Genomic DNA, 15,011 nt, shown 5'->3' on the forward strand with positions numbered 1-15,011 from the left:
ACTGTTAATATCCACATTACGCTTCCTGACAGGTTCTGGTTCTCTTGCTAGGTACTTAGCTTTTTGAGGGAAGGGTTAGCGTTAATTCCTTGTCACGTCCTGGTCTCCATAAGACTGTCTGGCTCCTGACAGACTATCCACAGTTGTTTCTGACTGTGTGGACAGCAAGGAACCCATGTCATGGTTACATTATCATTTACTTTTCTATAATAGGAAAGAAAAGGGCCGGAGGGAGGAAGAGGTTGCATAACTGCTGATAGTTTTAGAAAAATCATCCAATATTTGGGAATAGAGAGATAACTGACTGTGTGACGTTCAGAACTGTCACAACAGTGGTGGAGGCGACCAGTGCCCATCCCACTAGCTGCCTGCCCGTGTACAACTTGAAAGCCAGGAATGCTTATGTCTCTGAACCTTTCTAAATGGTTAGATTCTAAATAGTTATGTAAGTACTTACATAATATTTTCAATTTTTACTTTTTGGCTTGCAAAGCTTAAAATATTTACTATCTGGCTCCTGTAGAAAAACTTGGCTGTTGCGTGGAAGCCAGTCAAGTTGTTTGACTCGCTACTGGCTACATGACTCTGGCTTAGGCATTTTACAGCTCTGTAAAGTTCGAAGTTCAACAGACAGAGAACCATCAAGCTACAGCGTTTGCGCTTTCTGGCTTAGAGTTATACTCCTATTTTCATGTTGTCTTTTGTTCTGTTTCTATATCGTTTTTCCACAAGCTGTGCCGGCCTAATGATTGCTTAGAGGTTAAATGAAACTTTAAAGCACACACTCCCTACCTGTTCACATGGCAATTATGGATTTTATGTTTCGAGGAAGAGACTCTCCGTGCAGGTGGGAGAGGCAGGGGGCATAGGTCAGATGGTTTCGGAAGCCGGGAGGATCTCCGCAGGGTGGGAAAGCATGCCTGTGTATAGTGCTGGCTTAGGTATGACTTTTCTCAACAGGATGGTGAGGGAAGGAAAAAGGGTAGAGAGACCCAGAAGTTCACTGTTGCTACAGTGTGTATCGCTGCCCTGCTGGGAACAGGCTAGACTCATGGGATACCTTTTGTACTTTCCATGGATAAGCTCTTGATATTCTTTTCTATAGATAAAGCTAAGTTTCTATTTTCAATGTATAATGCTTCCAATGGCTCTCCCCCCACCCCCCGCTCTGAGTTTCCCCCTTAATTCTCTTTAAGAGTCTTCCCTCAGACAGAGTGTACCAGTCTCGCTGATTCCCACTGAATGCTCAGACAATCAAGACTAGAAGCAGAGGGGTGTCCTTTATTTGCCACAAATGACCTGGAATTTCAAGGGTCTTTGCTCAATGAGCACCCGCAGGCCTCTCTCACTTCACGTACTTGGACTGACACTCTCATATGTCAGCCCTGGCTTTGGATACCTGAACAGACCACACCAGCAGCTCAGCCAGGTGAATGGGAATTCAAGTCCCGTTTACAGTTGTCTTCATCCAGGGTCCAGGGACCCAAGAAGCAGCACCATCTGCTTGGTAGCAGCAGTTGGGTCTAAGAGGAGGACATTGTAATTCGCTTGCCTGTCAGTCAGCAGGAAAGCCACTACTCAAATACATCATGGAAAGGAGAAACGTGGCTTAGTCAGTCATTCTATAAAACCAGGGACAAAAGAACTGTCATATGGCTGGATCAAAAGGAAAATGATGGAGGAATCTCCTGTAGACTTTCTTTACTGCTGCAAAATGGAGACATTTATTTCTTCCTTAATCAAAAGGAGAGGGTCTGGGGATGTAGCATTGCATAGCACCTATGGGACTTCTATTTCCAGCACTACATATAATAATAAAAACAGTTGTTTATTTCCCCAAACAGGAGTTCTGATATGAAACTTCACTATAACACAACAGGACATTTTTTTTTTAAAGGAACAATGTTTTAGATTTTATGTGTTCAACATGTTTTATAAGACATAGAAATTCGTAGAACTAAGAAATGAATGCCTTTTATTTTTTATTTTTTCAAGCAACAGAGTTGAGCTTTGAGGTTTGTGGAAATCCATGTCTTTGTTCTATATTGAAATAAGGCTTCACACAGGGCGGCAGAGGTGGGTCACATGTGAATAAGGATGGTGTCTATGTGTCTGTCAATGTTTTTGTACCTGATTCCTACTTGCTCTTTCCCAATGGCCACCACTTCCGGCGACAGTCCGTACTTCTGTGTCATCTATAGTGCGAGCCTTCACAGCTCTGGCCCTCTGCAGCTCTTGCCAGCTACTCAGTTTTGGCCATCAGCCCACTCATTGGCCAGTTCATCAATGAAGAGGGGTCAGAGGTCTTTGGAGTATGTCTAGTCCTACACTCCCCTGCTCAGGTGGCCGGGTCTCAGTATGCTGAGATTTAAAGAGAATCACAGTCCTCTCCCTCTGGCACTGATCCAAGCCCACAGGAATTTTCTTGAAGTTTGCTACATAAGAAAATGACCATTAAAAGATATGTTTGAACTAAAAAGACATATTTTTGATGTCAGTGCAGTTTAAAGATGTCCTTTCTCTACAGTTCCTTTGGCCAGGGACTGTCACACATGGGCAGGCCATGCGGGGGTGTAGAGACACTTATGAGATCAGAGATGATGTTTAAGGCCTGGTGAGCCACTCTAAGGTGTGCTTGCTGGTTCCCTGTGTGCATCTGCCCTTTGTCTGTAGTGAGACTGCCCAGGATCTACAGCTGTGAGCAAGGAAGCTCACTGGCTCAGACCTGGTCCCCTCCCACCCTCCACCCCCCACCCCCCACCCCAGCTCCTCCTGTCTTCTGCAGTATTGTTGATGAGAAGGAAAACTTTTAAGTGTAGTTCAGAGCCAGGGCTTCTCCCTGCACACAAAGCAATTGGAATCTCTTGTACATGAGGAGTGCATGCACACTTTGATTTACCTAGCAGAAACCACGCTCATTTTAAAAACATTTATAAAGCAGTCTTTATGTTTTTAATCTTCCTGTTTTCAGAGCTTTTGTCTGGAGCACTGCTAATGTTTTAGCAGGCTCACCATAGCTCTTTCCTAAGCAGTTTTTAATATTAATTAATTTTTTTGTTCTTCGGTCATTATTTTATTATTTTGTGTGTGTGTTAGAAATAGGTTTTCCATCTCCAGGTAAAGAACAGAGTATGGAGAATCATTTCACCCCAAAGCTCAATGGAACAGTGCAGAAACTTCTGCAAAATCTCTCCCTGTGGACGTTCTGAGTGGTCATTCATTCAGTCGATTCAACGGTTTTCATCCACGTGTCTTGATGGACCCACTTAGTATGTCTAATTCTCTGAGGATTTCTGAGCTGCTCCTACTTAGGGCTAGAGAAAGCAGACAGATCACTTCCAGGTTTTTCTTCTCTGTTCTTCCCCAGTTGTTCCATCTCTCAAGTTGGGTTTGTACCCCACAGCACACTGGGAAGCCTGGAGGCATGTTTCTTTTAGGTAGCAGAGCATACGTTTTGGCTCTAGCGGGAACTGCAGCTGATGTTAGGACCATCACACCCCTCAGCTGCCTAGAGGAAGGGCTACACAGCACGCCAGCTTACAGGCTACCACTGAAGACAACCTCAGCTCCAATTACTTCACAAATCCCACACCTTGCTGATTTCTATCACTCTTTGTGGTACCTTGTGGAGGTCATAAATTAATAGTTAAGTTCATGATGACAATGTTGTGATCCTGACTATTAACATTTATTAGGCGACTATAATGTGTCAAACACCACGCTAAAGTCTAAAAATACCCTTTTTATCGAATCTCGTGTTCGTAGCACCACCCCTGCCCACATTGGGATACATGACGCAGTCCTTCATACCAAACTAGCATCATCTCTATGAGTTTGGCTGTGCCTGTTTGAAAATGATAAGACAGTTGGACTTGTTGGCTGTTGATGGTTCCCCACAGAAGGAAGGGTGGGAAGGGTCATGGGAGGACTGACACCTCAGTGTCAAGTCATCCCTACCAACCAGCGGCATGAAGTTCTTCGCTAATTGCATGTGACCTCAGGTAGGAGGGCCTAGAGTAGATAGGTTGGGAAAGACTTGGGAGAGGGCTCCATCTACTTGGCCATAGGGGAGTCATCATGCATTCTGGGCACAGATCTTGCACTGTGGCTGCTTTAATGACACTCATGACCCCACCCATAACCTTTACCTATTGCTCTGTAAGTGAGCCTGACAAACTCAATGGTTCGAATGCTGGTGGGTGAGACCCTCAGTTTGGTTTCGGGGCCTTAGGAGAAGGAGTTTTTTTTTTTTTGCTACATGTTTAATAAAAATATTGTAAGCATCTCGAGAAGAAAGATGGTTACCTCTGAAGAACATCTACTAAGACACCAAACACAGCCGTTAAATCAATAGGTATGCCGGACTATGAACTGTTGCTCATTAAAAAGGGGAGCCTTTTTAAGCCTTTACAACTTTAAACAAAAAAAATTTTTTTTTTGGGGGGGGAGGAAAAGATTTATTCAGCTTACACTTCCATACTGCTGTTCATCACCAAAGGAAGTCAGGACTAGAACTCGAACAAGTCAGGAAGCAGGAGCTGATGCAGAGGCCATGGAGGAATGTTCTTTACTGACTTGCGGAGAAGGAGTTTTAACAACAACATTTCACTATGGAAACTGAGCGCGTAGGATGCACATTCAGGATCGGATGGTCCAGGCCGGGGCTAAGTTGTATTTCTTTCAAACATCAGTAGCGGCTCTGGCATAGTCACGGCATGGCACTTTTCGAAGGCACTCATCGAGTGGTTACTAACGCTGAAACTCCTGTCCTCAGAGGCATACACCTAGGCTCTCTCCAGCCGGCACATTCCATGGACAGCCTTTATATTAAGTGGGCTTCTAAGGACTACCGGCTGACTGAGGGATGGAGGAAGGAAGGGGTCTGGGCTCCCGCGTCTCCCGTGCTCACTAGTTCTCCCGTCTCTTCCCTGTTAGTTTTATCATCTGACTGCAAAGAGCAGCCTCACCTGGGTACTTTCTGTGGAGGGAGGCGGTCAGTCTTTCCCAGCCATTTAGGTTCTCTTTGCTTGCTCTGGGAGCGGGGGGCGTCTAAAAGTCTTCCTTAGGCTGGTCCTGTTTGGAGGTGACTATTTCTCTGCTCGGTGCCCAAGGCTGTGCTGTCCTTTTTAATGATGCTGTTTCCCAAGGTACTGAGGCAATTTTTGTAGGATTGCTCCAATGCTTGCTCTGTCAAAGATAAATGTTTCCTACTGAGCATTTTTTTTTTTTTACTTGTATTTTTGCCCAAGGCCTTTTCCCTCTGTCTTGGTAGTTAGTCCACAGAGAGCCAGAGAGAGCTTTAAAAGATCTCCTTCACTAATTCATAGCCAATTAGGAAAACTTTGGTTTGAATCTGACTGGAAGGTTGCGTTGGCCGTGGGACAGAACCCTTCTGTCTTGCACTCCAGGGGATTAAAAACCTTCCTGCAGTTCGTTAGGAAACAGTTTTGTAGTGCCTGGTTGAAACAGTCCCCAGTTCAGCCTTGGCCCATGACAGTGGTATACTGCTTTGTTGCTGGAGCAATACTGCTTTCTGGCTCTCTCTTTGTTTCATACACATGGATGATATGCTAGGGTGTACAACTGAGAACCAACAGTATTTTCTTTGGTGATTTCTTCATGTTTGAATTTTCAATTTTTTCTTTTTTCTTTTCTCTCTTTTCTTTTTTCTTTTTTCCTCCCCCTCCCCCTTCCCTTCCCCTTTCTTCTTCTTTTCCCTCCTCAGGGTTTGGTCTCAGTGTCATCCTGAATTTTGTTAGGAAAAGACTATTCTGATAGTTTACTGCAACCACGGGCTTCTGGGAGAGGAAGACTAGATCGCTGCAGCTTCTTTTAGAAAGTGCCTTTGAATTTTAGCAGAATGTAAACTAGCTTGGTTTGGGGCTATATTTTAAAAAAAAAATTAGGACAGCAAAAGTTTAGTCTTGAGAAAACTGAGGTACTCCGATTGTGTGGTTAGAGGTGCGAGGCGCCCTTACTGTTTGCTTTTCAATGTCGGAAAACTTGAGCCTGCAGTTTGAAGACCCTCCTTCCTTAATCAGGAAGTTTGTAGCTTCTAAAAGGTTGCCTTGTTAAGTCCAATTTAATTTCAGTGTTTGACAGTTGGAAACGGAAGAGCTTGAAAACAGAACAGAAAGAACCAAAAGTTCCCCAGCTTTCTTGGCTGGCTTCACCTACCTGGTTCAATGTCGAGGGAGTAGCTTTCGATTTCCAGACTGAGCTCTTGAGCCACGGTGGACCGAAGATCCTCCAAGACCCCGCGCACAGCCTGCGTGAGGTTGTAGGGCACCGCCTTTGCAAACCGCACTTTGCTGTTCACGATCACACTTCCGTTTCTGAAGCTGAGTATTTCCAGTTGCTTAAATCCCGTAAGATTCGATCGTAGATAGGGAACAAGCTGCGAAAGAATAAAATGGTTTATTCCTAGCTTGGCCACTGCTGGACCTCTTTATGCTTCCTTTTCATGATGTGTGACCTACTTCACTTCTCCATGGGTTGTTTTTGTTGTTGGATGTTAGACCAGCACACCACAACCTAGTGATCTATTTAAAGTAATGATGTTCCTATTTCTACATTTATGCCTGCATTGAGATAGATGGACAGGGACTTTCTTCACGCCTTTTGAGAACAGATGCTAAAACAAAACAAAAAAAGAAACAAAAAAGTAAACCAATGCTATCAGCCAAATAGTGCCAGGTTACTAATTTTTTTTTTTTAAGTGACTACTCCAAATTGAGCCTAGGAGCCAAGCAACCTATGTCTTTGTAAACGGAAGTAGTCAATTTGAAATGACCCACTGAGATAAAAAACCATGAGAACCCACGGTGTCTTTCTGTCACTGCAGTAAATCTTCATAGCATGCAGGAGGGAGGGAAGTGAAAATCAGAACATTTGGGTGGGGGTTGCTGAAGCTGGTTCCACCTAGCTGGACAGCCTTCACTGAGCGATACAGTAGCTGCGTCGGACCTCATGCTTGCCTGAGCTGAGTGAGAGATAGTAAGCACAGGTGACTTCCTGGGGGTTCTTTTTTCAAACGTGATTTAATAATCTCAAAAGCGTTCTCAGGGCTTCTCGTGTATACAAGTGTGTCTTCTGTGAGCCACAGCCATTTTGAAGGTCAGTTTCCCGAACTCTTGAAACCTCATTTTCTGACTCTAGAAGTGTTCCTGAATGGCAGCTGTGTAAGTACAGCAGGCAGGAAGGTTCAAGCATCGAGTTTCCAGACCTATCTCAGTGCCACACACTCTTTCTGTCTCTGCCTCACTAGAATTTTGATTCTGTTCTTGCTTCACGAGGTACGCTGGCTAGTCACGTGAATTGGGTAAAAGCTAGACTTTCCTGGAATAGGGAATCCTCAATTGAGAAATTACCCTAATTGAGAATTAGGATGGGTCTGTGGAGCTGTCTGTATCACTCATTTCAACTAATGAGTGATGTGGCAGGGCCTAGCCCACTGTGGGTTTTACCACCTCTGGGAAGGTGGTCCTAGGTTATACAAGAAAGCAGGCTGAATAAGTCACAAGGAGCAATCCTGTAAGCCACATTTTCTAGTGGCTTCTGCATCAAACTCCTGTCTTAAGTTCCTGCCTTGGAGAGAGATTAGAACCTGCAAGGTGAACCGGTTCCATTCCGAGTTGACTTTGGCAATGGTATTTATTATAACAGAGAAGCAAAGTAGAATGGCATTATCTTGAAAACAGAATGAAACTTTATACCAGGGTTGGGAATCTGTTTCCTGTGTTCGGTCTGGATTTGTTCTACTGCTCCGCTGACCTCGTTCTTAAGCTAGCACTGCTTTAGCCTTGGGTAGGAGATTTTGGTTTTCACCCTGTGTACCTACAATTAGCAGCCTTGTCTCCAAAATTAATTCCCAGAATGCAATGGATTCATTAGTGATGATATTTTTTTCCAGTCTTCACGAAGCCAAGCCTGGTCATGTGGCCAGCTCCATCACTGCTAAGTGTGCAGGGATTGCTGCTCCTTTGCCGTGTGTTGACCATCTGCTCTCCCTGGCTTGTTCTCTTCTCTCATCTCACCAGTGAAAACAGAATGTATCAACCACTCAGCCTTTGTCTTGCAGAGGAGGAAACCTTCTTAGGGTGGCACATCCTATGTTATTCCACCTGTGGAATAAATGTGGGTCTCCAGGAGGCCATGAGAACACAGGCTTCCCACCTATCAAGAAGAAATAAACTTGACTCTATTGTCACTGTTTTTAATGCCCTTGTTATGGCAGCATGTGACAAACCCTAAGGAAGCCACCAGGGTGAGGCTTACTGTGACACTATTCCCTAAGATGGTCTCAATCCTCACCCCATGGAGTGTGTGTGTGTTTGCAAAGGAAAGAGTTTTATTTGAAAAAATGTTCAAGCCATATGATATTTTAACTTACACAAAACATATAGATTTTCTGATATTGTCAGGAATCGTGTGTAAGATATACATTGTGCATTTTATTTAATCAGGCATGATTGTTAAAGCCATCACAGGGTTCAATCTTTATTATCACACATGTATTTCTTATTATACATGTAGGAACAAAATTAAGATATGAGTTTGGGGATGCCTGCTATCAAAATGCATCCACCATGAACATCTTCTCACTCTTTATTCCAAGGATCAGAGATGCTATATAGCCATTTACAGCAACCTAAAAGAGCCTTTATTTCTGAACTCTCCTCCTCCTTCATGCTGGACAGCTTGGCTCTGTGCACTCTCTTATGCTACTGTTAGACTCCAAGCTCAGGGTTTCTGACTTGGACTATAGTGCTTCTGTATCAAATTTGGAAAAAAAAATTAGGGAGAATCAACCCTAGTGGGTAGAATTTAAGGGTAAATTTGTCACTGCAGGATTATACACATCCCCTCCCCCTGCGGCCAGACAAGGTAGCCCAGTTAGGAGGAAGAGGATCCACAGGCAGGCAACAGAATTGGGGTGGATCCCCTCTGCAGTTGGGGTGGAGGGGATGTGCATACACCAGGGGTAGGTTGTTGGAGGGGCTTTCCCTTCACAGAGGAGAAGCGAAGAGAGGAGAGAGGAAAGACTGTGAAAAGGAGAACTGGGGGGGGGGGCGGGGGGGTTGGATCTGCGGTTGGGATGTAAAGTGAATAAAAAATGAAAGTAAATAAATGAAAAAAAAATAAATGAAAAAAAAAAAGAGGACAAACTTGTTCCTCTGACTGCCCATCTTAGAATTCATTTCCTTGGTTGGAATCAGATCACCTGTGAGCTCTAAAAATGCCTTCAGCAACAGCTTCAAATGCTCATCTCCTCCTACCCTGCGTTGCTCAGGATGAGCAACGATCCTAATGTAGCCCTAAAGTGACAGCAAAAGGAACAAGGAGGCCCAGCAAGTGGAGAGAGCCAAGCCATGGCCACTCACCAGGTCTGTGAATCGTTGTTCCAGGGCTTGATACTCCAGAGAACTCTTGTTGAACAGGTCATAGGAGAACGGCATGTTAGCAACACGCAGGCTGAAGAATACCACTAGCTCCTGGCCCTTGGTGGCAATGGTCTCGGAGCTGGTGGTGATGAACTGTACTGTTGGGATGGGTGTGGTCATCTCCATGAACTGACCCGAGGCAGAATCGTATCCACTCAGTTCTGATATTTCTGACAAGGCTGGCGTGTCAGACACATCCATGTCATCTAGGTCTCGGATTGTGTCGTGGCTGCTTGTGATCAGCTCTCTGTCGCTGGAGGATGCAGGCCAATGTGACGTTCCCAGAGGCAATTGGCGGATGGTAGAATAACCGATAGTGGGGAGAGTGAGCTTGGGGATGAGTGCTGTTGGGCCAGTGGTCGTCAAGGGAGGGGGGCTTTGAGCATCTAGAGAGAAGATGCTAGGTGTAAACGAAGGTAGATTTTCGGATAGGGAAATTGAGGCTGATACAGGTGGAGACCAAGAACTGTCTTTGGAGGACATTCCTGATGCCAATTTATGTCCAATTATTTCCACCCAAAAGAGAAAACGAAAACACAAAGTTAATTAAACTTAAGGAAAGATACCACATTTACATTGAAAAATTCAATCTTTTTTTTTTGACTCAGCTTAATAGATACCCTTAATAGATACCGTTTTTATTACTAGTAGGCCAACAAAAATACAGGCTAGGGTAGTTAACATAGATGAAAAGGAATTTTTTATTAGATATTTTCTTTATTTACATTTCAAATGCTATCCCAAAAGTTCCCTATACCCTCCCCCCGCCCTGCTCCCCTACCCACCCACTCCCACCCCTTTAGCTTCTTGGGTACTTTCTCTAGCTCCTCCATTGGGGGCCCTGTGTTCCATCCAATAGATGACTGTGAGCATCCACTTCTGTATTTGCCAGGCATTGGCATAGCCTCACATGAGACAGCTATATCAGGGTCTTTTCAGCAAAGTCTTGCTGGCATATGCAATAGTGTCTGCGTTTGGTGGCTGATTATGGGGTGGATCTCCGGGTGGTAAGATTGCAAGCTTGTATAACCACTCTGGAAGTCAGTCTGGCGGTTCCTCAGAAAATTGGACATAGTACTACCGGGAGATCCAGCAATACCTCTCCTGAGCATATACCCAGAAGACGTTCCAACTTGTAATAAGGACACATGCTCCACTATGTTCATAGCACCCTTATTTATAATAGTCAGAAGCTGGAAAGAACCCAGATATCCCTCAACAGAGGAATGGATACAAAAAATGTGGTACATTTACACAATGGAGTACTCCTCAGATATTAAAAACAATGAATTTATGAAATTCTTGGGCAAATGGATGTATCTGGAGGATATCATCCTGAGTGAGGTAACCCAATCACAAAAGAAGTCACTTGATATGCGCTCACTGATAAGTGGATATTAGCCCAGAAACTTAGAATACCCAAGATACAATTTGAAAAACACAAGAAAATGAAGAAGAAGGAAGACCAAAGTGTGGATACTTCATTTCTCCTTAGACTAGGGAACAAATTACCCATGGGAGGAGTAACAGAGACAAAGTTTGGAGCTAAGATGAAAGGATGGACCAGCAATCATTTTTTAAAAGGGAGATTGGTATAGAAAGGGCAGGCTGTGCTGTATTCAAACCCAGGGAGACAAAGCATGGGACCCCGGACTCACTTTATCCAGACCTGAGATTCTACATGTATGAGATGAGAAGAGCATCAGCCAATTCGACTTTCTAGAATTACTGTCCAGGTAGACTTAGCATACCTGCAGACCAGATTAAAGAGTTACTAAGCACTAGAGTAGACTTGGACTAAACCACAGATGGCACTGGCATAGGTTTAGAGCCACACCCTCACCTGGAATTTCCAGATAACTTTCTGCAGCTTTGGTTCAGAGATTTTTATTTACTTTCTAATATTGCAAACCTGAATTTTGCACAACTGAACTTTTTTTTTTGGGTTCAATGATCACATTTTGGTAGCCTTATGACCTAAACTTCTACTAATCTATCTATCTATCTATCTATCTATCTATCTATCTATCTATCTATCTATCTATCTATATTTTTTTTTCAGAACTGGCTATTCAGATTGAATATGTTGACTGTTTGCAGACTGGTGCTGAGGATATAAAGGTACGGGTGATGTATATGTGGACTTTATATTGAACGTGCAACTTGGTAAGTATGTGATAATATTTCAAGCCTTTTCATCACTTTCACATAGGACTGCTGAAGTCCGTTCCATTTTTGGTACAAAATTAAAAACAGTAAGTATTTATGAACCAAGAAAGTAGCTATATGAACCCTTCAGATAGAGAGATTGATGGATTATTAAGGTAGTCCAAGAAACCTAATTCTGGAGCCACTGATTGCACTTAGGGGACTCAGTGAACAAAGCAGGCAATTTTCTATGATTACTTCCAGTGGCATTTTGGCAAATCCGTGGGAAAGTTCTGCTGAAACCTGCATGCTAAGTATGATGAATGGTCTGTCTGAACGTTGATAGCATCTTTGGACTTGCACTCAAATAATTTACCACAGTGCAATCACCAAAACTGAAACTCCAAGTTCTAAACAGCTCTGAGAGGCAGAATCATATCAGCTTCATTACTTTCTTAAAAATAAAACCTTGCTATTGGTTGAGTTATGCTTCCATTTCAGGGGCGGACCCTCGTCGACCCCAGCACAAAGTTCCTAGATGTGTCTAATCATAATTCAGTCAACTGCCAGAAATAATATTTGCTGACGTCTATGCTCTCTGTGCATATAAACTGAGATTTTTTAAATCCAAATCTTCATTTCCTATGAGCTGAATGCTTCTATACCTCCCAAATTCATGTGGAGAACTCTTATCCCACAATATAATAACATTTGGAGATGAGGCCATAGGGAGATAGGCATGTTGTGAGAGGAGAGCCCTTGATGGATGATACTGGTATTAGTACCCTCATCTGAACAGATATGAGAGACTCTAGAAGGCATCCATGAGCAACCCAGGAGAAGCACCATCACCAGGGATCCAGTCTGTCAATAGGAGCTTGATTTTGGAATTCTTTTGTTTTAACTTTTAAAAATTATTCTTCTTTCATATATTACAACCTGACCACAGTTTTTCCTCCCCCCCTCTCTTCCCAGTCCCTCTCTGAAGCCCTATCCACTCCCCGTCCTCCGTTTCTCTTCAAAAAAGGGCAAGCCACCCATGAACATCAACTACACACGGCATATCAAGACACACATGGCAGTGAGACTAGGCACATCTCCTTGTAGTAAGACTGGACAGGGCAACCCAGTATGAGGAAAACGGGCTCAAAAGCAGGCAAGGGAGTCAGAGACAGCTTCTGATTGCAGTTAGGAGTCTGTAAGAAGACCAAGCTACACAACTGTAACATATGTGTAGAGGGTCTAGGTCAGCTCCATGCAGGCTCTCTGATAGTTCAGTCTCTGAGTCCCTGTAGACCCAGGTTAGTTGATACTGTGGGTATTCTTGTAGTGTCCTCCCCACCCCACCTCTTCCTTGGGATTCCCTAAACTCCGCCTAGTGTTTGGTTGTGGGTCTCTGCATCTATTTCCATCAGTTGCTGGGTGAAGCCTCCCTGATGATGATTAGGCTAGGCACCAATCTAGATTTTGGACTTCCTTAACAGTAGAACTGTAGAAGTACACTTCTGTCACTTAATTCACTCAACACACAATGTTTTGACATAGCTTGTGCTAAGCTATCTGCGCAAGGCACCAGAACGGGTACATTGACAGTGTCTCAGTGCTAGCCAAGATTTGGTCTGACTTCCTTGTGCGTGCATTTGAGTCTGTGCTTCTGGGATATGCACTCTGTGCTCCTACAGATGATAGAGGCTGGGAAATGAGAGGCGTGGAGGCCCATGACGGATGTCTTGAGTGTGCTTCTCCGGGGCCAGCATCTCACCACTTGCTCCTTTCTTACTTCAGCTTAAGATCGGCTGTGCTTCATGTCCTTAGTCAGGGACTTTGTACTTTTCTCCTTCTGTGTCATCTTAAGACTAACTCTTTACATCCACAGTGAACCTACCTGAGCCATCTCAGTGGCATAACAAATAGGCATTGAAATGTAGGGCTGCTTGATAAAATATAAAGCACCAATTCAAACACTTGTCGGCTAAAAAAAAAATTACTCTTGTGTTTATGGAAAATTCAGTCTTGTCTACAATCTTTTATTTTTCTTTGCCAAATCTAGGAACCTTAATTGTGCTTTGCATTTTCTCTTAATCTCAAAAAGAAAAGAAAAAAATTAAAAATTCTTCTATTCTTTCTTTTAATAGCTCAAGACTGAATCTACTGAGGCAATAGTCAGCTCCTCTGGGGGGGGGGCGGATATTCAAATCTTGCCATGACTTCTAATGTAAGTAATTATGCCTTTACCTTATTCTTATGTAAATATGAGACATGGCAATGACACAGGTTATTCTATTATTGAGTTTGAAATGCTGCGATAGGAAGTCAAGAGCTACAACCAAGGCCACTTATTTCACTGTGAAATATGAAAAATAAAAGACTCAGACTAACTATGTTAGAGAGAGAGTGTATGGGTCCTACAAAGGGGTCAAGTGTTTGTGCATGGTGAGGCTCTAGCATAAAGCCCAGCTACAGAGAGAGGGGATGGTTATTTCCATCCCTCTCTAGGAAGGGGGATCTGTTCAAAGTCAAGGCCACAGTTAAAATGGGCCAACTCAAAGCAGATGAGCACGGGACAGCTGATACCCAAAGAGAGAGAGGCCAACAGCTGAAGGTAAGATTGTGGGAGGGTTGGGGGCGATAGGGAGTGGGGAGGGTGGGAGGTGGGCAGTCATACTGGTAGCCAGAAGAAGACAAAGGAAAAGAGAGCAGACAGAATGAGATCACATCCAACCTGTCGGGCATACACCTCAAGCATTTGCCCATTTCATGTTGAAATAGTCTAAGAAGATATTCTGTGAAATTCTTTAGATCTTCAGTTGGCACAGCCAGCACGTTCTTAGTTTTATATGAAACACTACTTTTTAAATTACAACCCCTTTCATTTTATAGAACTAGGAAATGTGTCTCTTATTAATTCATTTTAATGACTGAATAGATATGGAGAGCTTCTCTTTTGCTGGTCCTGCTGCTCAGACACATCAATGAACAAAACAGCTGTCAGTCTCCGAGAGCTCACTGCATAGTGGTGGGAGCCAGATAGACAACCCTCCAAGTAACACATCAGAAGATTCAGAATGTCGTGAATCTGAATGTGTGTGTGTGTGTGTGTGTGTGTGTGTGTGTAAGTGCTCTGGAAATAAACCCAGTGGGAGAGGAGGCAAAGGAATCAGTTGCACAGCAAATACAAAGGAGAAGGGTGTAGGAGGAAGAGCATCATGTTCAGGGGACCCCTGGCTTGGGGGGCAGTGAGACCCCATTGAATGGTCCAGTATCTGCCAATGGTCATGGTAGCTGAAGAGGGAATTCTCCTAGACATCCTTTCTTAGGATTGTTCAGTTAAAATGAGGAAGCAATCCAAGAAAGTGGGAGAAATGGTTATTAAAACAAAACAAACAAACAAAGAAAACCACCAGGGACAGCTTTTGGAAA

At 43.6% G+C, this 15,011-nt stretch overlaps 1 protein-coding gene across 1 annotated transcript in view; it reads right to left on the reverse strand.

The window, feature by feature from the left end:
- The window catches only part of Impg1 (interphotoreceptor matrix proteoglycan 1), a 113,402-nt gene that overhangs the window by 20,618 nt on the left and 77,773 nt on the right, over positions 1-15,011 (reverse strand). Inside the window, exons 12-13 of the mRNA XM_021172849.2 lie at positions 9,384-9,928; positions 6,178-6,397 (exon numbers count right to left, since the gene is read on the reverse strand). Of these exons, the coding sequence (XP_021028508.2) occupies positions 6,178-6,397; positions 9,384-9,928 (765 nt within the window). The remainder of the gene's footprint in view (positions 1-6,177; positions 6,398-9,383; positions 9,929-15,011) is intronic.

This window comes from Mus caroli, unplaced genomic scaffold (assembly GCF_978045245.1).
Source record: "Mus caroli unplaced genomic scaffold, Mus_caroli_1 scaffold_11, whole genome shotgun sequence".
Classification (NCBI taxonomy): Eukaryota; Metazoa; Chordata; class Mammalia; order Rodentia; family Muridae; genus Mus; species Mus caroli.